Source organism: Mercenaria mercenaria, chromosome 6, assembly GCF_021730395.1.
Source record: "Mercenaria mercenaria strain notata chromosome 6, MADL_Memer_1, whole genome shotgun sequence".
NCBI classification, from domain to species: Eukaryota; Metazoa; Mollusca; class Bivalvia; order Venerida; family Veneridae; genus Mercenaria; species Mercenaria mercenaria.
The window spans coordinates 13,498,508-13,521,968 of record NC_069366.1 but is presented as its reverse complement, the minus strand read 5'-3'; the positions used below and the strand labels follow the sequence as shown (position 1 = coordinate 13,521,968).

Here is a 23,461-nt window from a genome sequence, read left to right as displayed (position 1 = left end):
ATGTGGTCCAAATTTGAAGCCTGTAGCTACAGAAATGTGAAAGTAGGTCACTAGGTCAATATCAAGGTCAAAGTTCATTTCGGTACACAAAACTATGCATGTGGTCCAAATTCGAAAGTTGTAGTTTAAGAAATGTGAAAGTAGGTCACTAGGTCAAAATCAAGGTCAAATTTCATTTCAGAACACAAAATTATGCATGTGGTCCAAATTTGAAGCCTGTACCTTCAGAAATGTGAAAGTAGGTCACTAGGTCAGTGTCAAGGTCAAAGTTTATTTCGGTACACAAATCTATGCATGTGGGCCAAGTTTGAAGACTGTAGCCACAGAAATGTGAAAGTAGGTCACTAGGTCAATATCGAGGTCAAAGTTCATTTCGGTACACAAAACTATGCATGCGGTTCAAATTTGAAGGCTGTACCTTGAGAAATGTGAAAGTAGGTCACTAGGTCAAAATCAAGGTCAAATTTCATTTCGGAATCTTGTTAGAGATCAACTAGGCAATGATACATAAAAAATATCAAAGGCCTAGACCTTGAACATTCAGACAAGAAGATTTTTAAACTTTATTTCCTATGTATGTAAAACTTGGGACCCCCTGGGTGGGGCCTCTTTTCAACTAAGGGGCATAATTTGAATAATCTTGGTAGAGGACCACTAGTCAATGCAACATACCAAATATCAAAAGCTTGGGCCTTCCAGTTTCAGACAAGAAGATTTTTAAAGTTTTTCCTATACAAGTCTATATAAACCATGTGACCCTGGCCTGGGCGGGGACATATTTGATCCTAGGGGAATAATTTGAACAATCTTAGTAGAGGACCACTAGATGATGTCACATGCAAAATATCAAAGCCCTAGGCCCTGTGGTTTTGGACAAGAAGATTTTCAAAGTTTTTCCCTATATAAATCTATATAAACATGTGACCCCCGGGGCGGCGCCATATTTGACCCTAGGAAAATAATTTGAACAATCTTGGTAGAGGACCACTAGATGATGCTATATACCAAATATCAAACCCCACGGCCCTCTGACAAGAAGATTTTCAAAGTTTTTCCCTATTTAAATCTATGTAAATTATAAAAATAAACAAAGGGCCAAAACTCATTCAAAAATTGTTGAACCAGTCTGATTTTCAGGGGGACACACCTAGGGTACACATACATCATTCTGACAAAGTTTGGTCAAAATCCCCCAGTAGTTTCTGAGGAGATGCGATAACGAGATATTGTTAATGGAAGGACCGAGGGATGGAAGGACCACGGAAGCAGAGTGATTTGAATAGCCCACCATCTAAATACTTGGTCAGAATGTTTGTTATCACAACGTCTCGGATGATTTCGAATCTTGGTCACGTGGGGTCAAATCAAAGGAAAAGCTTGTTTACACTCTAGAGGCCACTTTTTTGCTCCAATCTTCAAGAAACTGTGTCAGAATGTTTGTCTCTATGGAAGTTCTAATCTGGGTCATGTGAGGTCAAAAACTAGGTCACTAGGTCTAAGAAAAATGCTTGTTTACACTTAAGAGGCCACATTTTTGGTCCAATCTTAATGAAAGTTGGTCAGAATATTTGTGTCCATGAAATCTCAGACGAGTTAAAAATTAGGTCATGTTGGGTCAAACACTAGGTCATTAGGCGAAATTCAAGAAAAATTTTGTTTACACTCTAGATGCCCAATTTTTGCTCAGATCTTTATGAAACTTGGTTTATCTCCTTGAAAACCCGAGTTTGAAACTAGGTCATGTGGTGTCAAAAACTGGGTCACTAGGTCGAACATGTTAACACTGTTATTGTGTGTTACTAAGGTGAGCGACGTAGAGCCATCTTGGCTCTCTTGTTTTATAAAAAAAAATATACTCTGGTCAGATATTGAAATAATTTGTATGCAAGACTAGCATTTTTGGGCATATAGAATTGGTCATGTCCGTGCATGCGTCTGTCCGAAAAAAGTTTGTAACGTGCCTAGCTCAAAAAGTATTTGATATAAATTGATGAATCCTTGCATGAGTCTTAATCATGATATGTACTTGTGTCCCTCTTATATTTCGTCTCACTCCGTCCCCTATTTCCAGAGTTATGGCCCCTGAAATGGTCAAAAATGCACATTTTCACCTCTTGACGGGCCTAGCTAAAAAAGTATTTGATATAAATGAAGAAAAACTTGCATGAGTCTTTATCATGATATTAACTTGCGCACCTCCTATTTTTCGTCTGGTTCCACCCCCTATTTTCAAAGTTATGGACCTCTGAAATTGTAAAAAATTGCACATTTTCGCCTAATGACGTTCTGACTTAAAAAGTATTTGATGTAAATTCATGAAACCTTGCATGAGTCTTTATCATGATGTGACCTTGTGCACTTGGCATTCTTCTTGAGATCTTACCACTAATTACAGAGTTACGGCCCTTAAAATAGTGGATTTTTGTTTGTGATTCTCATAGCTCAAAAAGCATATGGCCTAGAATAATGAATCCCTAAGGCTGCAAACATTTGAATTATTGCCCTTTATTTGTGACAAATATAACAGTTGGGGCACGCCCTGTGTCCTACAGACACATTCTAGTTTCATTCCAAAAAAACTGACAAAAAGTCCCACATGAGACCATCCTACATGAGCTGAACTACTATGGGGTACAACACAACGCCTGCCAGTAAGCAGGGACCTCCCTCAGCTACAAGAAAAAGCAGGTACTACTGGATAGAGTAGTCTCATCACAAGTTAACGTTATTTCTGGTGTGCCACATGGTACTATCCTTGGCCCCTTCTTATTCCAGAGGTAACAACAGCAGGCACTTGTCTGCTGATAATGGAGTGATAATAAAAACCAGGATGTAAGGGAACTCCGAAAGGATCTCATGACACTGGAAGACTGGAAAGCTAGATGACAGATAAATTTCCATCCAGAGAAATTCCATGTCGTTCATATATGCCATAGACAAGAGATTTTGGAGACAATGTACTTGTATGGACATACACTTGAGTATGTTGACTAGGCCAACATGTACAAGACCTTAGAACGTTTTGCACTCAGTTATGTTGCAGATGTATAGAATGGAGTCATAAATCTAAAATGTTGGTCAAAAGTTATACATACATTATGCTGAACATGTCAAAGGAACTTTGCTGGCAGTGCATACAGGATCGTAGACTGGGCTTCCTATTCAAGATAACACAGCTGTGTGCAGTGTTTACAACACGCACTGCATTACATTGGAATTAGCTTCCAATACACATCACCAAACTCTGGAAGTTTTCATGGCTGCTCTGTCCGACTACAGAGCGACACTCTCCAGTACAGTTTATACTCATCAGCGCCAGGTAGATTCTACATATTTTCAAATGTACGCACTTTGTATGTATTTATGTTTTAACTTTGAATGGCTGTCTCATTCCTTTAGGAAGGTCAGCTATACAGTTTATCAAGACTCCTAGCTGACCTTTATTCAGAAGAAATAATTTTGTATAGTTTCCTAATCTGCTAATAATTCTGTACAGTAGTCATATACAGTACATTTAGTACTTTTTACTTATCATGAATTTTTATTTTCAGTTTATGTCTTAGGTAATGTTAAAGGATTTGACCGATTTTAATAGACCTCTACAGAGAGAGGAGTCTCACCTTATTCTCATTACGGTAAAGTACGTACAAACTAGGTTTTACTCAAACCCGGTGTAACGATAGAAAAATGCCAGGAAGAATGGCTGCACGTGTTTCTTGCGGAAGAGACTTCCACTGTGTTCCAGATATCAATACTGCTTTAGATACTGCTTGCAAAGCAGGGTAATCTTATTTTATATTTTAACATAATATACAATGAAATGAAGCTTGTGTTTACTGATAAGAAAATCTTAAAATTTTACCCATGTTCGGGTGTATCAAATTTTCGTCTATATGAACATTATCGTAAAGATAAACTTCTTTCAGTTGTGCGTTAATTTAATACTTTACTTTAATTTAAAGTTAGCCATTCCAGAGCCTGATTGTCATATATTTGATGTATTCCTAGGGACAGTTAAAGGAGACACATTAATATATTTCCAATGATGAATCTGAATGGATCTGTTTTTGTGATGGAAGTCGCAGACTCTTGGAGTAGGAGGTCAAGCCTCTCCCCCGGCCTCCCTTTTCCACCCCTACCAAATGTCAGTCGATAGTACTGCTTTAGTCTTTTGAAACACACTGAGCATTCAAACATTGAATATGTTTTGTTACAAATTGAACATGTTTTAAAAATTGCCATTTACTATCAATTAGTGTTTTATAATCGGACCCAAAGTGCAGTCGATTATCGAATCGGAAGGGTACAATTGATTGATTATTGATTGAAACGCTCATATATATATATTATACATGGTACTGTTAATTGGTTTCACCACCGTCTACGCACACAAGAACAGTAATGACAATATATTGTTCTTTAATTTATTTCAGTTGAAATGTATACAAAATGTACATGTAATGACTTGTAAGAGTAACATTCAAAACAACAAGAATCAGTATTTGTCTGTAAAATTGTATTGTCACACATTTCGAACTAACAATTTTCTTCAACCTTGGTATATTGATGTGATTATCTCAGGACAATAATTAAAATGGAAATGTGAAATAAAATACATTGGTCACCATTCTTTAAGAGCTTTTTCCACTATCAACAAAATATCTAAAAAAAAACCATCTTGAAAAGCAGATTTTTCCAAAACAAAAACAGTGATCTTTATTTCATACTTCTTATTTTCTATTTCCTCCCAACTGTTTGTACACACACACTCAAAACAAAAATATTTACAGTAAAATGAAAAAAACACACACACACACTAGCTGTTGGCACATATATCTCCAAGAATTATATTTCTGCTTTTAAAAACCAACGAGTCCACAATACTTTTTTTTTTTTAAATCACACCACGAGTGACCTACAGAGATATCTAAAGAATAGTGCATCACATCAGCAGTACATTCATGTCAAAGATCAAAGCGGTACTCTGTTTGAAGTTTAAGAATTTTGATTGACAGGTAGAAGGGGTTACATCTGGGTGTGATGTAACACTGTGTATTGCAAATATTACAAATCTTTTGAATTTCTTATGGCAGTTAGGGTTACTGGATTAATAGGATGTTTTAACTTTTATAAATTTTTAGGGTAAGAAAATTTTGTTATTGTAATATTTTGACATGTTTATTTGACTTGTGAAATATCAGTGTAGTTTTATCCTCGGGGCAGATTGAAAAGATTATGCAGAGAAAAAAGATTGAAACTGAAATTAATATTTCTTTGTATAATTGTTTGAGAAATTATGATTGTAATATATTCATGACAGCATCTTACAATCAGTCAAATAGTTGATTCTAACTATCTTTTGTGATGTGTGACAAATCCATTTAAACAAGAATATAATTATATTTCCCCTCGATTTTTCTCACTTTTTTGTTGGTAAACAATTGCTTCACATACTATCCGAACTTACAGGAACAGAAAGTTATCCAAGTTCCCGGTATTTAATTCAATGCAAACAAGTGCTCTTCCTTGACCAAAAATTTTGGTAAAATGGCGGAACAACTCCCGTCGTCGGAATCGGGTCCTGAATATGTGTAGCCCTATTCAGCACGTTAAGTAAATTAATACATGGAAAATAGATCTATTATTACCCAACAATCGATTGCATCTCACACGATCGATTGTCGCTGACCTGGAAAAATTAGCGACGATTATTCGATTGTCGGTGACAATCGGGAAATCACTACTATCAATGGAATAAAAAGTAAAGATACATACTCCATGTGTTTAAACACAGATTGCTTGTCCAATAAATACGAGAATCTATCCGAGCTTGTTTGGTGTTGCACTTTCAAACCAATAGCCAGGAAAAACCGGGACAATTCAAAAATGGTTATAACAAAAATACTTAAAATGAAGGAAAAAAGTGTGTAAATTACAGACTGGGGTAAAAATGAAAGAAAATAATCTGATACAGTATTTACTAGCTGATGTGGGTTGGGCGGCATTTGTAATACTCGAGGGTTTTGTAATGACACTTTATAGATCTGGTGTTGATAGAGCTAATGTTTTATGTGTAGTTCTAGAAAAAAAAAATTAATGCCAAAAAAAAAACAACCAGGACTGGCATGCGGGCCGGGACAAAAATTTAATTCTCAGTTTTTTTGTGGGCAAATTGGGAAAAATCCTACCAGTTCAACTACAAAATAAATTTCTAAAAATTTTAAGTTTAAAATTTTCCCAAAACCCCAAATTTTTCCCTTAATCTGTTTGCAAAAACTTCTTCCCAAAAATTTTTCATTTATAATACCAATCCAGTAATATGAAATGTTTTTTCATTATTTCAGATTTGATTTTGTGTCTTCCCAATAGTAACCCACGTTTTAAAAACGAGAATGCATTCAAGGCCTCCCAAGTCAAGACCGGGGGCCCTAAATCTTTTCTGACAAATGCCTTACCATGGAGGTTTTAATAGATAGAAAACGGGTTGTTTTCTTTAACTTTTTGGGGGAAAATTTGCAGGACTACAAACTGCAATTTCTTCTGGTCTGGTAAAAACCTTATCATCCCGGCACGTTTTTTTTTGATCCTCCCAATACGACCATTGAAAGATCATGATCACCTGACACCCCTGCACCCCGATCATGACTGCCCCTTTTTCCCCTTTCAGTCATATTTTTTTTTGGTAAGAAACCCCCTTTTTAACAGTTAAGGGTACTGTCTAAATTAAAATGCGGAAAAGTTTTTAAAAAATTTTTTGGGGCAGGGAAAGGGGGCCAAAAATTAAAAAACATTTTTTGTTTGCTGTACCCCTTTTCCTCCCTTTGTTTAAAAAGGCTGCCCCCAAAAGTTTTTTTTTGGGACAATGCGGTCAAATTTTTATTTTTAAAATGCGATATCAAGTGCCGCATAATTTAAAGTAACCCAAAATGTAATTAAGAAATTTTAAAAATTGAAATTTTAAAAATTTTAAATCCTTTTATACAACATAGCAAAATTTGGGCCTTTTTTTTTTAAAACAGAAGAAATAATTTTTAAGAAACATCCAAAACTCCCGGGGAAAAGTTTAATCCCCCCCCAAAAAAAAAAAAAAAAAGAATTGCCTCCCCAAACCTACCTACCCAACTTTAAAAAGTATTCGGGACCCCGGAGACAAAAAACAAAGGTTTTTTTAAATTGCAGCCTAAAAGGGGTTTTAAATTGATATTTCCCAGGGATTTTTTTCCCCCGGGGGGAGGCATATAGTTTTTGAACCGCTGCCATCTGTCCGAAATTTTCGTGCCCGGGTCCATATTTTTTGCTCGTTTGGAGGGTTTTTTCAAATAACGGGGAAATGAAGGTACCCCCAGTAAGACGACGTGTCGCGCGCAAGACCGTAGCTAAAAGGGTCAAGTCACATTTAGACAAAAAGGGATAGTGCATTGGGGGGCGTGCCCGGGTCCAAATCTTTGTCATCGTTGGGGGATTTTCAAATAATTTGGCATAAATTGTTTACCACAGTAAGACGACAGTCCCGCAAGACCCGGGTCCTAGCTCAAAGGTAAAGGGGTCACATTTAGACTTTAAAGGATAGTGCATTGATGGGCGTGCCCGGGTTCCATATCTTTGTCACCCAAAGGAAGGGAATTTTCAAAAAAACGGGCATAATGGAAACCACAGTAAGACGAAAATTCGCGCGCAAGACCCGGGGTCCGTAGCCCCAAAGGCCCCAAAACCCTTAACATGGCCAAAACTTTTCATTCAAAGGCCATCGGGGCATGTGTCATCCTATGGAGACAGCTCTTGTTTAAGAAGGGAAAAAAGTGCATTTTATCATTTGTTAAAATTTAAACCAAAAGAACATAAGGGAAAAAAATTATAGCAAATACAAAGGGAAAAAAACAAATATTTAAAATAGAAAATTTTTCTATAAAAAAAACAGAATTAATAAAAATGTTCTTCTTTTTAAAAACTTAAAAATTAAGAAGGACCTTTTCTGTTAGGGTTTAGTTTATAGACTACAAATTTTTTAACCAGCCTGCCATTGAATTCCCCGTCTAAATGACATTTTGTCTGATAGTTTTACATGAAAACCAAAAACACAGGTTAATTTTAAAACCCCTTTTCACACTACACGAACATGATTTCCCCTGCCTTTGCGAACCCTGTAGATCATGATCACCTTTAAAATCCTGAGTTTGATCAAGAACTGCACTGTTTACCTTCCCCGTCCCCGTATCTTTTTTGTAAGCACACCTATTAACCTTTAATGGTACTGTCCATAAAGGAAAATGGACAAAATTTTTTTATAGAAATTTTGCATTGTAAGGGGTTTAAATTTAAGGGTTTTTTTTGGGAATTATTGTTGTTTTTTTTTTTCATCAAAAAAACTCTTATAAAATGTTTCTTGTTTTTAATGTACAAATGTAGCTAATCTTTAATGTCAGTAAGTAGAAAAAGATTTTTTTTAAAGTTGTTTATTTTAGACTGGAGTAGCCTAATTTTAGGGAAAACCTCACCCGGTTTACAGCTTGTTTAAAGTGGGTGACATCAGGGAAAAACTCAGGGAAAAGGTTAAAAATTAAAAAAAAAACTGTAACCCAAAGCACCCATAAAATTTCAATTTATTGAAAAGGTAAGGGAAACTGCTGTATCAGGTTTTTAACTTTTTTAAAAAGATTTAAAATGACTGGGCGGTGCCTTTCGCAGTGGAATAACCACATAGATCATTGGGGACTGCACCTACACTCAAAAGAATGGACAATAGTAACATTCTAATTTTTAGCTTTATTATATTTTACTTTTTGCAGATTCGGCAATCATTGTGCCGTAAAGGGCGGGCGTCTGTCCTTAGCAATCCCCTTTTCCCCGGGAAAATAACTCAAAAAACGCTTTGGGCCCAAAATCATGAAAATTGATAGGGGGGTTTATCGTGACCACAGATGACCCCTATTGATTTTGAGATCAGTAGGATAAAGGTCAAGGCCAAAAGTAAACCCGGGAAAAGTTTAAAAAGTTTCCCCGGACGATAACTTGAGAACACTTGGGGCCCAGGGTCATGAAAGCGATAAAGGGGGTCGGGCAAGAACACGGATAACCCCCGTTGATTTTGAGGTTTAGTCGGTTTAAAAGGCTAGCTCACGGTGAAATGGAACATTAAAAACCCTTTTCCCACAATATTTGAGAACACTTTTCCTAGGATCATGAAACTTTTTGGGGTTTGAACATGACCAGCAGATGACCCCCATTGATTTTGAGGTCCCATGTCAAGGTCCCCGTGGGCCAAAACAGTTAAACCATTTCCAGATGATAACTTGAGAAGATTTTGGGGGAAGATGACAAACTTTAAAAAGGGGTTTATCATGACCAGCAGATGACCCCTAAATGATTTTTAGGTCAGTAAAGGGTTTAAAAAGGGCAGGGTCATGTTTACCCAGAAAGTAAAACATGAAACCCAAAAAAATTTTTGTTCCTTTTGGGAAGTAAATTTAATGCATCAAGTGGGGGGGGCATTTAGGGGTTTTTATGAGCTCTTGTTTTGATATTGTTGAAATACGCAAAAAACAACATCATATGCTATCATTTGCTATCTGATTTAAAATTTGTGGCTCAGGAAAATTTTTATTATATAATTATATAAAAAGAAAAAAAATACATTAAAGGGACATTTTATCTGCATTAGAAAAAATATTACGTTTGATAATAACATCTAAGACAGAATTTAGTAAAATTCTCAATGTCTTGAATTCTTCATAATTTTGTTATGTTTCTTTTGTTGGGTTTAACGTTGCACTGACACAATTTTAGGTCATATGGTGACTTTCCAGCTTTGATGGTGGAGGAAGACCCCAGTTTCCCCTCCATGCATTATTTCATAACAAGTGAGCACCTGGGTAGAACCACTAACCTTTCGTAAGCCAACTGGATGGCTTCTTCGCATCAATTTTGTTATGAGTTCAGACTATTCATTAGACATGTAACTACAGAATTTGAAGTTAATGTGTTGTGTATTTTATATAATCTAGTGAAATATATTTCAGGCTCTGAAGGAAGAGCTGAACTATGCGACACATCTTGGTATGCCGGCTGTCATGTTGTACTTGAAGAGCCGGAAGATAACAAATCTGGCAAGATGTCTCAATGAACATTTACTCAGCGGTTACTTCCAGCAGGTAAATTAAAAGTTTTACTGAACAAATATTTACTCAGCGGTTACTTTCAGCAGGTAAATTAAAAGTTTTACTGAACAAATATTTACTCAGCGGTTACTTTCAGCAGGTAAATTAAAAGTTTTACTGAACAAATATTTACTCATTAGTTACTTTCAGCAGGTAAATTAAAAGTTTTACTGAACAAATATTTACTCAGCGGTTACTTTCAGCAGGTAAATTAAAAGTTTTACTGAATAAATATTTACTCAATAGTTACTTTCAGCAGGTAAATTAAAAGTTTTACTGAACAAATATTTACTCATTAGTTACTTTCAGGAGGTAAATTGAAAGTTTTACTGAATAAATATTTACTCAAGTAGTTACTTTCAGCAGGTAAATTGAAAGTTTTACTGAATAAATATTTACTCAGTAGTTACTTTCAGCAGGTAAATTGAAAGTTTTACTGAATAAATATTTACTCAGTAGTTACTTTCAGCAGATAAATGAAAATCTTACCATCAATCTTTGTGAGTGTCTCCCTGCCTTATAAGTATCTGTTTTAATTTTACCCTGCTAAATTTCTAAAATGGACTGGTCTATCATTCAATTTGGGCCGTACCACTTGTTTATCAAAGGGGTGTTCACTAAAAATTTACTGACTGAATAGTCCGTGCTGATCTTGGTCTGCACTGGTCGCAAAGGCAGAATCACTTGCCACCAGCAGGCTGAAGGTTAATCATGGTTTAGAGAGCTTTTCTTGTTTGACCAAAGAAACTTAGAATATTCCAGGGGGACTTACATTGAATTTCATTCATTTCATGATTGCCTATTGAATTTCATTTCATGATTGCCTAAATCAACAAAATCAGTGCACAAATAAAATGCCTGTTCATTTTATCTTCAAATGTTGAAACCTTCACTCAGAATAGAAATTCCTGTAGCAGTTTTGGCAAAAGTCATGGAATTGTATGTCCACAAAAGTAAAAGATATGCAAGTATATTAAACCTAAATGGTTTCCAATTTACAGCAATTTTGGGTGCATGTACCACTGAAAGCCCCAGTAGACTGTGTGGAGGATTTGTTTGACGAGGAACCAATGACTGAAGAACGGGCTACAGAGGACTCGTGGGAATGGTAATATTTCTTATTTGTTTCAGCAGTAGTTAATTTATATATGTTTATAAATAAAATGAACAATAAAGTTTAAAGTCGTATCAGTGCAAAAGATCTAGTAATATTACATTCACTGGTGGTCCAAATAATGTAAGTGGACTCTGCCAAAGCCAGTGATTTATCCAATAGAAATTGTCAGTGTACTTTTGGTTAGGCTTTGGTTCACTGAATATTGTTTTCTATTTGACCAACTGCCAGTGCCACCTTGATACAGCAGTTTATTTGGGAATTCACTCAGGTTAGAGTTATGACCCTTGACTTAGTAAAAGATATGTATAAAAGGCCTAAAAGTTTGTGACCTACATTTCGCAAAAAGTATTTGACCTAGAAACAAGAAACATAAAACAATTGTTATAAAGCATGCGATATTGTGCACTAAAGAATTTGTTAGGGATTTTACTCAATTAGACCAGAGTTATGGCTCTTTACTTAAAAAACATGCATAAAGGCTCTAAAAACTTCATTTATCTCAAAAAGTATTTGACTCAGAGCCATGAAACCTTGTACAAGAATTATCCAGTGGGTGAAGTTGTGTATCTAAGTTTTTAGGGGATATCATTGAGTCTGACCAGAGTTAATGTGTCCCTTGGCATGGTCAAAAATATACAAAAAAAGTCATGAAGGTGTGATAGGTTTGTGCCATATATATCTCAAAAGGTAATTGAGATATTAAAGCAAATAGAATTGTTATTCATCATCTGAAAGTGTGTATCTGGGTTTTGTTTAAATTTCTACTCAGTTCAGCCAGAATTATGGCCCTTGACATTATCAAAAATATGCATTTAGGGCCTTGAAGATTTTGTTGCACGTTCCTCAAAAAGTAGTTGATCTGGAATAATAAAACTTTAAAGGAATGTTTCTCAACATACGTGATTGTTCATCTGGGATTTTATTGTGGATTTACCAGCTCCCTTGCCCATTTCGAACCGCTACCCACCACCCTTCCAAAAAGAAATGTTTTTGAGTTCTTGGTTTCTTTTATTTTGTGTTTCTTGATGATGTTTTAAAGTATATTAGTATTTCATTTTACATTGTCAACAAGTAACATGCATCATACAGTGACAAAAAGTGGGGGTACCAGCGTCCTTATTTAGACACACTCTTGCAATTTAGCAGTTGTCAATGCATAAACTCACACTTTATAACAATTGACGGGATTGTTATAATACTATTCAATTTAGTGTTTTCTGAAACATTATAACTAATTATCAAGATTTCAGGATGAGATATTATTATTATTGGTCTTTTCACTAGCAGAACCTTTGTGTATGTAGGTTTTGACTCAGTGCATTCTTCATTATACAGGTGGAATACATTCCGGACAATGTGTGACACAAACAAACGTATAAGTGTAGCTCTAGAAATAACTGAGGATTTACCAGAGGAAGAGGTCTTACAGAGATGGTTGTCTGAGCCAGTTAAAGCTGTGGTTTTATCCACAAGTCTCTTTCTCACCAACAAGAAGGGCTACCCAGTCCTTTCTAAAGCACATCAAGGATTTTTACGCAGCTTATTTAAGGTAGATCTAATATACTATTAAAATTAGATTGGGAGTTTTTACGCAGCTTATTATGCCCCCGGCATCTACTCATGCGGGAGGCATATAGTGATTGTCCTGTCTGTTTGTCCGTCCATCTGTACGAGGTTAACTAAATGGGACCGTTTCTTCTAGCATCAATACCCCTTACTAGAATGACTTGATACTAATGCAGATGTAACCTGTGACCATTCCTCATCTTCAGACATCACTTTACCTCAGTTTGACCTTGACCTCATTTTGGACTTAGGTTGCTTTATATGTGCCATCTCTCGGTTAACCAAATGGGACCGTTTCGTCTAGCATCAATACCGCTTAATAGAATGAATTGATACTAATACAGATGTAACCTGTGAGCATTCCTCATCTTCAGACATCACCTGACCTCAGTTTGGCCTTGACCTTGACCTCATTTTGGACTTGGGTTGCTTTATATGTGCCATCACTTGGTTAACCAAATGGGATCGTTCGGTTTAGCATCAGTACTGCTTACAAGAATGAATTGATACTAATACAGATGTAACCTGTGACCATTCCTCATCTTTAAACATCACCTGACCTCAGTTTGACCTTGACCTCATTTTGGACTTTGGTTGCTTTGTATCGACAAGGATGCCACCAGGGGCATCAAGCGTTTATTGAACGCAGCTCCTTGTTTATGTAAATATGCTAAATAACATCAAGGATTTTTATGCGGCTTATTTAAGGTAATGGATCTGTGCATGATTCTAGTTTATATATAACACAGTCAAGGTCAGGTGAGTGACTTAGGGCCATGTTGGCCTTCTTGTATGATTTATGTTCTATACAATGTTGAATTTATTTACAGTTGGATGTACAGTTGATATTGACTGGTGCCAATAAACATGCTGACAAGGGTATACACTCCTACCAACAGTATCTGGATCATCTGTGGCAGGTAAGTTGCTGTCAAATATTCCAAAGTAAATTTGCTGTTTGTTTTCATATTCAGTGTTGGAATAATTGACAAATATTAAAAATGTGTCAAGATCACTTTTCTCCATTTAAAATTTTTCTGTCGTATTTAATCATAAGAAGTAGATAGCATTCTGACATCTTGGGTCACATTAATTTATACAATTGCCTAAAACCTGAAGCATGTAGTTTATATAAAGAGTAGGTTTGTATTTATTATCAGGCTGTCTTCAGTTCTCCTAGAAACGATATATTAGCTGATGAAATAGACTGTCTTTGGCAGGGAAGAGAGGTTAGAAAACAAAACATGATCAAATCTTTATGTAACAATATAGTTGTGAATCATTAAATAGTCACTGACCTTGAACTGCTTGCCTCTCTGTTTTGTTGATTTGAAATCCAGCTTATTAGGAATCTGTTCAGCAGTTTGCAGAAGGTGTATGGTTCTACATAGAAGCCTGCCCTAACCTGAAATAATTTCTGGAGGGGCATGTCACCATTAGACCCTGGAAAATTACCGTGTGACCTCAGTTGTGTTGGTTTGAATTGACTAAAAGCTAAATAAAACAAACAAGCATACACAAATTCATTATACATGTATGAACAAAGCTATTACATTATGCTGAACATTTTCATGAAACTTGCTTCATGGATAGACAGCAATATGGAGAATATGCATGTCTGTTTATTTTGTTGCTTTAACAACAAATGGGTTTACTATGGCAACAAATAGTCTAAAAATATGGCAAAGAGAAGATTATGTGACAAGTTAAAAAGCACAAGAGTTTTTTGCTTAAAACTTTGTACATGGATAGATATATGGAGAAAAAGTACATCCTTTCCTTTTATTGCTGTAATGTTGCCAATTCAGCTATTACCAAAATATTTGAGAAAAGGTGATTATGCGATAACTTACAAAGTACAAGAGATTCTTTCATGAAATTTGGTAAACAGGTAGAAGACAAAGAGGAGAACATGTGTATTAGTTTATTTTCTCTGTTCATCATTCAATTCATCAGTCTTGCTGTCCCTCTATTTGTCTGAACTGTTGAATTCTGTCATAACTTTAAAAGTACAAGAGATTTGTTCATGAAAACCGGGACATAGGTAGACAGCAATATGAAGAATTTACAGATAATTTTATTTTGTTCCTTCATCCATTTGTTTGTTTTTCTGTCTTTCCATCTGTCAGTCACAACAGATAGATCCTTTGTTAACTTCTAAAGGTCAAGAAATTTTTTCATGAAACCTGACTTACAGATGGTAGTTTAATTGGAGAGTATGCAAGTTCATTGTTTTAAGTATAAATGTAACAAAAATGGTGCCTGTGGTAGCAATGATAAATGCCCCTTCCAGTAGAGTAAATGTATTGCTGGGCAGTTGTCTTGTTAGATTTAATAAGTAAATGTTTTGTCGCAACAGATGTTTTTTGTTGGTGTTCAACACATGCAGAAGTTTAAGAAACTGTTATAGATACGATATCTGACCTTGTGAAACCCTTAGTAAAGGTTTTATAGTCAGATGGATTAAGGTAGATGGATTGTTTATTCTGTCTGTGTACTAACTGGGAAAAGTAGACAATATGGTAGCCTCACATGATTGTTGACTTTAAATTTGCTGTCTTGGAAAGTAGATGAAGCCAATTTGATCAAACTTCAAAATATATGTATCTTCTCATCTGAGAAATGACAAAAACTGTTAGCTTTTATCATTAACTTAGTTTTTTTTGTCTTACGCTTTATTTCAGACTTTGCCAACCCCAGACACAGTGACCCAGTTTGCCAAGGGTTATGAAGATTATTTGCAGTGTCCCCTACAGCCCCTAATGGACAACCTCGAATCACAGACATACGAAATCTTTGAAAAGGATCCAATAAAATACTCCCAGTATCAAAAGGTAGGTATTGAGAAAATGTGTCTGAATTTTGCTGTGTACAGTACTGATATATATGCTTAATGTTGGCCAGTCGTGATTACAGTTGAGTATTGAGTCTTTTTATACGCCAGAAAGGACGTAATATGTTATGAACCGGTGTCCGTCTGTACATCAGTCTGTTAGCAATTTCTTGTCCGCTCTGTAACTCTTGAACCCCTTGAAGCATTTGGAAGATACTTGACACAAATGTTCACCACATCAAGACGACATGCAGAGCACATTTTTGGATGGCTCGTTTCAAGGTCAGGGTCACACTTAGAGGTCAAAGGTCATATGACTTTGTTTTGTGTCTGCTCTGTAAATCTTGAACTGCTTGAAGGATTTTAAAGAAATTTGGCACAAATGTTCTCCACGTTGAGACAATGTGCAGAATGCATGTTTCGGATGGCTCGGTCAAGGTCACACTTAGGGGTTAGAGGTCATCTTTGGGCGTATATTGCTCAGCATTGCAGTGCTCATGTCAGGCTATTGCAGTATTATCAATATTGGGGAAAGTACCACAGAAATACTTTTGATATTGCAGCTTACTACTTAGGTAGTTGATGGAATATCTAAGACATACAACCAGATGTTTCATTTGTATTTCTGATGATCATTTCCCTTACATTTTGTCACAGTTTTTTCACTCACTTGAATATAGTTTGAGGGAACTATTGGAATATGTTGTGATTTGACATAATCATGTCTTCCATATGTGGTGGGAGAGATTTATTGATTAGTTCTGTCCATCTGTCTGTATGTCACAAAGTTTGTCAACGCAACTCCTCTGACGCCATCAGGCAGATTTACACCAAACTTAATGGAAGTGATCAACGCCAAACCCAGTTGTGCTTAATTATCATAAGCATGTTCTGGTTTGATGACTTTCTGTGGTGTTACGACCCTTGATTCATCAAATTTTATGATGTTTTGGCGACTTCTTTTACATTATTGGGCAAGTTTCTACCAAACTTTACCGGAGTGACCAGTGCCGAGCCTGAACTCCTTAATTTCTCAGTGGTATATATTTGCTAGGCTGTTTACTGTGAACTTTTTGATTTCTGTGTAATATGTTTGCTAGGCTGTTTATTGTGCATTGTTGGACAAGATAAAACCTGAGAACAAAGATACAGAATCTGTGTAAGTTAATTTTTATCCAGGTACATTTACCTTGAATCATTGATTTTATTCATTCAGATCTTTACTAGAATTGTATTTATACAATTAAATAAATTTCTATGAAGTGATATTAAATTGTGGTCAAACTGTCATATTTATTTACTTTCCTTAAACTGTTATTTGTTAAATATGTTTAAATCAGAGTAAACTTATTATTTATAACCTTATGTTATGGGTATTTTAGTTAATAAAACATAACTTTTTAATGATTTTTGAAGGAAATAGAATGTATATAGGTAAAAGAATTTTTAGTAAACATTTCAAATTTACAAATACCTGATGTTATTCAATAGGTAGTATGTTATTCTTGATTCTTGGTGTATTTTACTTTTTGTCTACATTTATAACACATGCTTGTAGTGATACTTCCAAATCTTCAGGGTGTTGATGGTGGTGGGTGCAGGTAGAGGACCTCTGGTTCGAGCTTCATTGGCAGCAGCTAGTCAGGCAGACCGCAATATTAGAAAAGTATACGCTGTGGAGAAAAATCCTAATGCTGTTGTTACGTAAGTAGACTTAGTATCTTTAACCTTCTGTAAAATGAGAATTGTTTCATCTTTGTGTCTTTTTTGTTTGAAGTCAAACTCTCATTGCTAAATATTACATGTAAATGTATTTCATTTCTATCTGATGAAGTTGGTTATTTTGTAATGAGGGCAGCAGAGTACAGAAACTGTTTGTAATACTGTCTGAAAAATGGCTTTAACCCCAGTTACAGTCACAACTATGCTTATAAATACACAAAGAATTGGTAAATTTCATAACATCTTTGTAACGCATGGCATAATATTACATTCTATCACATTTATATTGTTTGGGTATGATTTATTTCATAGTTTAGAGAATCTGCGTGACGAGATGTGGGGAGATAAAGTAGAGGTGATATCATGTGACATGAGACAATGGAACGCTCCGGAGAAGGCAGATATACTTGTCAGTGAACTCCTCGGTTCCTTCGGTGATAATGAACTCTCCCCAGAATGTTTAGATGGTGCTCAGAGATTTCTAAAAGGTTAGAATTAGTGGAAAACTGATGGACTGTTAAGTTGTTTGTTTTAAATGGGTCTGAAAATTTTAGGAATTTCTTCGTTTGTAGTACTGGCTGCCATTTAGAGGGCCAGAATACAAAAATAGAAGACATAGTATTATTTTTAGCATAAAACTTAAGATTGAAGAGAATAGCAGAACACAGTTGAATGACAGCAATAAAAAAGCAATTTCTTCGCTGCATACAGACTAATACTGTTAATGGCATATAAGGAGCACAAGAAGATGCACATGTCTTTCTATTAGGGAACTATTTGTTATCCTTTCCAAAATTTACTTTGGCTTAAGATAGTCCCACTTTTTTGTGCCCTTCATACCATTGTTTGTCCATCTGTCTGTCTGTGCTTGTGTCTTGCATATCTCAAAAATTATTTGACCTAGAGTCATCAAACCTCACACGGTTGTTTTTCAGCATGTGAAGTTGAGCTCCTAATGCTTTAGTTGGGATTTCACACAGCCAGACCATAGTTATGACACATGACTTAGTTAAAAATATATGAAGATTGACAGGAATTGGGGGATATCGCCACTTATATGTTATATAAAAGTAGAGAAGACAAGTTAAAATTGTACATACATATTTTAAATATAAGTCCTTGACATTTCATAAATATGACGGTTTATGTTTATTTCTACAATTTTCAGATGACGGTATAAGTATTCCATGTGAATATACTTCCTACCTAGCACCTTTACAATCATCTAAACTGTATAACGAGGTCAGATCTTCTAAAGATAAGGATAAACCACCAGAGGTTAGTGTATTTATAGGTACATGTATGTGTAGGAAATTTGAAACCTGTAAAAAAGATATTTTCATCTCAGTTTGCAATGTGGTTTTGGGTAAACTATACCATAAAACAGTGGTCAATTATGCCACTCAGTTTGTCTTCATAAATGACATTCAGTTAACCTTTCTATTGACATACCTTGGACTGCTTTAAAGGCAATGACAAGTAGGTTTAAAAGGCATTTTCCCAGCTTTATAAGTTGTGGAAGAGCACAGATGCCCAGGGACATGATTCAAGTACAGGTGCCAATGCTCACTGACTAACCTTCAGTCAGCTAGCCTGATGGTTGCCTAACATTTCAGGCAACTCTACATTGTCGTCTCAATAACACCATGAACAGAAGATGTTAAAGCAAAGCCATATTTTAAAGAAAGGCCAGTTCATGGTCACTTTGATTTTTTTACCTGTCAGGAACATGAGGAAACATCGCACTTATATTTGTTAATCCCCCGCCGTGGCGGAGGGATTATAGGAATGGTCTGTGTCCGTCCGTCCTTCCGTCCATAACAAAATCGTGTCCAGTCCATATCTCCTAAACCCCTTGAAGGATTTTCATGAAACTTGGGTCAAATGATCACCTCATCAAGACGATGTGCAGAACCCATGAGTCAGCCTTGTCGGTTCAAGGTCAAGGTCAAAGGTCAAAGGTTTGAGCCTGCTATTTTGTGTCCGCTCTGTATCTCATAAACCCCTTGAAGGAATTTTATAAAACTTGGGTCAAATGATCACCTCATCAAGACGATGTGCAGAACCCATGAGTCAGCCATGCCGGCTCAAGGTCAAGGTCACAACTTAGGGTCAAAGGTTTTGAGCCTTCCATTTTGTGTCCGCTCTATGTCTTCTAAACTCCTTGAGGGATTTTCATGAAACTTGGGTCAAATGTTCACCTCATCAAGACGATGTGCAGAACCCATGGGTCAGCCTTCTCGGCTCAAGGTCAAGGTCACAACTCAAGGTCAAAGGTTTGAGCCTTCCATTTTGTTCTATATCTCCTAAACCCCTTGAAGGAATTTTATCAAACTTGGGTCAAATGATCACCTCATCAAGACGATGTGCAGAACCCATGAGTCAGTCATGCTGGCTCAAGGTCAAGGTCACAACTTAGGGTCAAAGGTTTGAGCCTTCCATTTTGTGTCCACTCTATATCTCCTAAACTCCTTAAAGGATTTTCATCAAACTTGGGTCAAACGATCACCTCATCAAGGCGATGTGCAGAACTTATGAGTCAGCCATGTCGGCTCAAGGTCAAGGTCACAACTGAAGGTCAAAGGTTTGAGCCTTCCATTTCGTGTCCGCTCTATATCTCCTAAACCCCTTGAAGGAATTTTATAAAACTTGGGTAAAATGATTACCTCATCAAAACGATGTGCAGAAATTATGAGTCAACCATGCCAGCTCAAGGTCAAGGTCACAACTAAGGGTTTGAGCCTTCCATTTTGTGTCCACTCTGTATCTCCTAAACCCCTTGAAGGATTTTCATCAAACTTGGGTCAAATGATCACCTCATCAAGAACTCATGAGTCAGCCATGTCAACTCAAGGTCAAGGTCACAACTGAAGGTCAAAGGTTTCAGCTCTGTATCTCCTAAACCCCTTGAAGGATTTTCATGAAACTTTAGTCAAATGATCACCTCATCAAGACGTTGTGCAGAATTCATGAGTCAGCCATGTCAGTTCAAGGACAAGGTCACAGCTAAAATCAAAGGTTTACCCTTTCACTATCCATAGCCATGGTGGGGGATTTAGCTGTCTTTCAGACTGCCTTGTTAAATACATGTAATGGCATTCCTTATGATATACATAAAGATTTTGATATTTCAATTTCAGACAAATTTTGAGATGCCATATGTTGTGAGACTACACAATTGTCAGATACTGGCAGAACCTAAACCTGTATTCCACTTCAAACATCCCAACAGAGGTATAATCTCCATTATTATGCTTTTTGGTAAACAAGAAAGTTCCAGATTGTTAGGAACTGTCAAGAGTAACTTTACATTTTATTGATATTTTATACATTTTGCTTAATACTTAATTGCGTTTAAAAAGTTATTTTTAAGTTATGTAGACATGTATTTTCTTTATTAAATGATGTTACGGCATAAATTTGAAAAAAAAAACACACAAAGAAAACATATGGGCCATTCCATGAGAAAACCTGTATTAGTGACATGATATAACTATTGTATAATTAATAGTGTAAAATACTGAAAAATCGCTGTTTTTCTTATGTTGCTCCAGAAACTAGAAACTAATATATTGTAATTGTGTCATCTAAGACAAATCAAATTCTACCATATTTTTCATATAAATGTTGTTTATGTTGTCATGGCAACGGAAATTCCAAAGCACCCATGCGTCATGAAAATATAGAGGTGTATAAATAAAAGGCTCGTGATGAAACTAAAAATATACGGTTACGTTATTTTTCAGTAAAATCGCTTTAAACTGTTCCTAAATATTCAAATGTATGATGTTAAGTAAGTGTTAAGCATAATTTGTTCCATTAATGACTAAAAAATACAGGGCATGCATAACGACGTCATACTGCTTTCATGACGTTCTTAACGTCATGTCTCAAAATACCCTCGGTGACTAACTTAAAAACATTGTAGCTCTTAAGATAGTGAAGATAATCACTTCAAATTTTCGGATTTGAAAGATAAAAGAATGTTCTTTATGAATATGTTATTATCTAAATTTTGAATTTTTTGTCACTAATACGGGTTTTCTCATGGGACGCCCCATATACATTTGACTACAGTTTATTAAAAAAAAAAAAAAAATGAAAAATTACTAAATGAACACATATTTCATGGCTTAAACAGAAGTCTATCGTATAGGAATATAAATGAAGAATACACTAGAATAGAGCTGGATCCGCAGTTTGTTATACTACCTATGTATTGTCTAGATTGGTACTAGTCCATAGTTTGTTCTATCATCTAGATGAAGTTATAGACAATACACGATACAAGACCATGGAGTTTGATGTTGATAAGACAAGTATTCTACATGGATTTGCTGGATATTTTGATACCAAACTCTATGGAAATGTTTACCTTAGTAAGTAGTTTAGATGAAATAACACATGAATAAATATTTTCTTAAGCCTCACTCTTTCTTAATCATATTTGAAAAAAATTTGATATGTACATACTAGTAGATATATAAATATACTGGTATATGACTAGGCTCTAGGTTCATCTGTTTTAAGTGAAAGTTTCAGAAAGCTACTTTATTGAACCATCTTTGAAACCAGCAGATTAAATGTCGAGGTCTTATCACATGATAAGGTACATTCTCCATAGTTTTTTAGCTCACCTGTCACAAAGTGACAAGGTGAGCTTTTGTGATCGCGCGGTGTCCGTCGTCCGTCCATGCGTGCGTCAGTCCGTAAACTTTTGCTTGTGACCACTCTAGAGGTCACATTTTTCATGGGATCTTTATGAAAGTTGGTCAGAATGTTCACCTTGATGATATCTAGATCAAGTTCGAAACTGGGTTACGTGCCGATAAAAACTAGGTCAGTAGGTCTAAAAATAGAAAAACCTTGTGACCTCTCTAGAGGCCATATGTTTCACAAGATCTTCATGAAAATTGGTCAGAATGTTCACCTTGATGATATCTAGGTCAAGTTTGAAACTGGGTCACGTGCCTTCAAAAACTAGGTCAGTAGGTCTAAAAATAGAAAAACCTTGTGACCTCACTAGAGGCCATATATTTCAAAAGATCTTCATGAAAATTGGTCAGAACGTTCACCTTGATGATATCTAGGTCAAGTTCAAAACTGGGTCACAATTTGATAAAAGACTTTGTCTGAAATTGTTTGTCCTCCACCTCTGACAATTTGTGTGGGGAAGTTGGCAGTTACTTGCGGAGAACAGGTTTGTACTGGTACAGAATCCAGGAACACTGGTTAGGTTAACTGCCCGCAAACATAGTTAAAGGAACAGACATAAATCATGCTGAAAGAAAGATTTTTAAAAAGATGTTTGTATGTATGAAACAAGTGTTATACCCTATATTTCAGGTATAGTACCAGAAACTCATTCACCAGGCATGTTCAGTTGGTTTCCAATTCTGTTCCCAGTCAAGGTAATATTTCAGATAGATTAGTCAGTCTTTGTTTCTTGATTTTAATAGATGTTAGCTTTCATATGACAGGCTTACTGAGACACAGGTACCTTGAGTAATTGTTAATGTCTTCATTTGTTTTGTATGAACTCGTACAAGGTTAGTCAAGAGTTGATTATAAAGCTACATGTATCTGTTGTGGTCACTAAATGTACTTTCATAGCATCGATCACAGTGTCACAAATTGTTATTCTAACATGACCTGGTTTGTTTTCCTGATAAACAAAGAAGACTGAAAATTGTGTGTTATTATGCAACAATTCACTGTCTGTATGTTACAGTTATTACGTCATAGGTTCAAATGTCATAACGGCGCACTGGATAGAAACACATACAAAATGGACAAATATTCAAAGGATGTACATAACAACCCTTGATAACATGCTAGAATCAAAATAATTTATCTGAAACTGTGATTTGCTCTTGAATAAAATCATTGTTTTTCGCTAAAATGCGTAGTGTTATACCACTGGGGCTGTGCCCTCGTGATATGATTCAGTGAGTGTGCCATCATGAGTGTGAAAAACAACACTTCAACACAGAAATGTGAGGGGTTCAACAGGGCAGTACTATCTACTATGCCGAAAGATATTAACCTGTCCAGAAACTTTGCTGGTAG

At 35.9% G+C, this 23,461-nt stretch overlaps 1 protein-coding gene across 1 annotated transcript; it reads left to right on the top strand.

Moving 5' to 3' along the window:
- Positions 1-5,950: 5,950 nt before the first annotated feature.
- On the top strand, positions 5,951-22,839 carry LOC123549629 (protein arginine N-methyltransferase 5-like). Its single transcript, XM_053546674.1, has 14 exons — positions 5,951-6,073; positions 10,017-10,148; positions 11,156-11,262; positions 12,607-12,820; positions 13,668-13,757; positions 13,998-14,066; positions 15,522-15,671; positions 16,771-16,829; positions 17,249-17,374; positions 17,705-17,880; positions 18,561-18,670; positions 20,533-20,626; positions 21,655-21,771; positions 22,739-22,839. Exons 1-14 carry the CDS (start codon positions 5,951-5,953, stop codon positions 22,822-22,824), a joined length of 1,653 nt encoding a protein of 550 aa, XP_053402649.1. The 3' UTR covers positions 22,825-22,839.
- The last annotated feature ends 622 nt before the right edge of the window (positions 22,840-23,461 follow it).

What these genes read in the sequence shown, in the direction of transcription:
- LOC123549629 (XM_053546674.1), top strand. Translation starts at nt 5,951, where the DNA reads ATGAAAGAAAATAATCTGATACAGTATTTACTAGCTGATGTGGGTTGG. An exon ending in ATCTGGATCATCTGTGGCAG is followed by an intron (nt 13,758 to 13,997) that starts GTAAGTTGCTGT and finishes ATTTATTATCAG; the next exon opens with GCTGTCTTCAGTTCTCCTAG. An exon ending in TGCTCAGAGATTTCTAAAAG is followed by an intron (nt 17,881 to 18,560) that starts GTTAGAATTAGT and finishes TACAATTTTCAG; the next exon opens with ATGACGGTATAAGTATTCCA.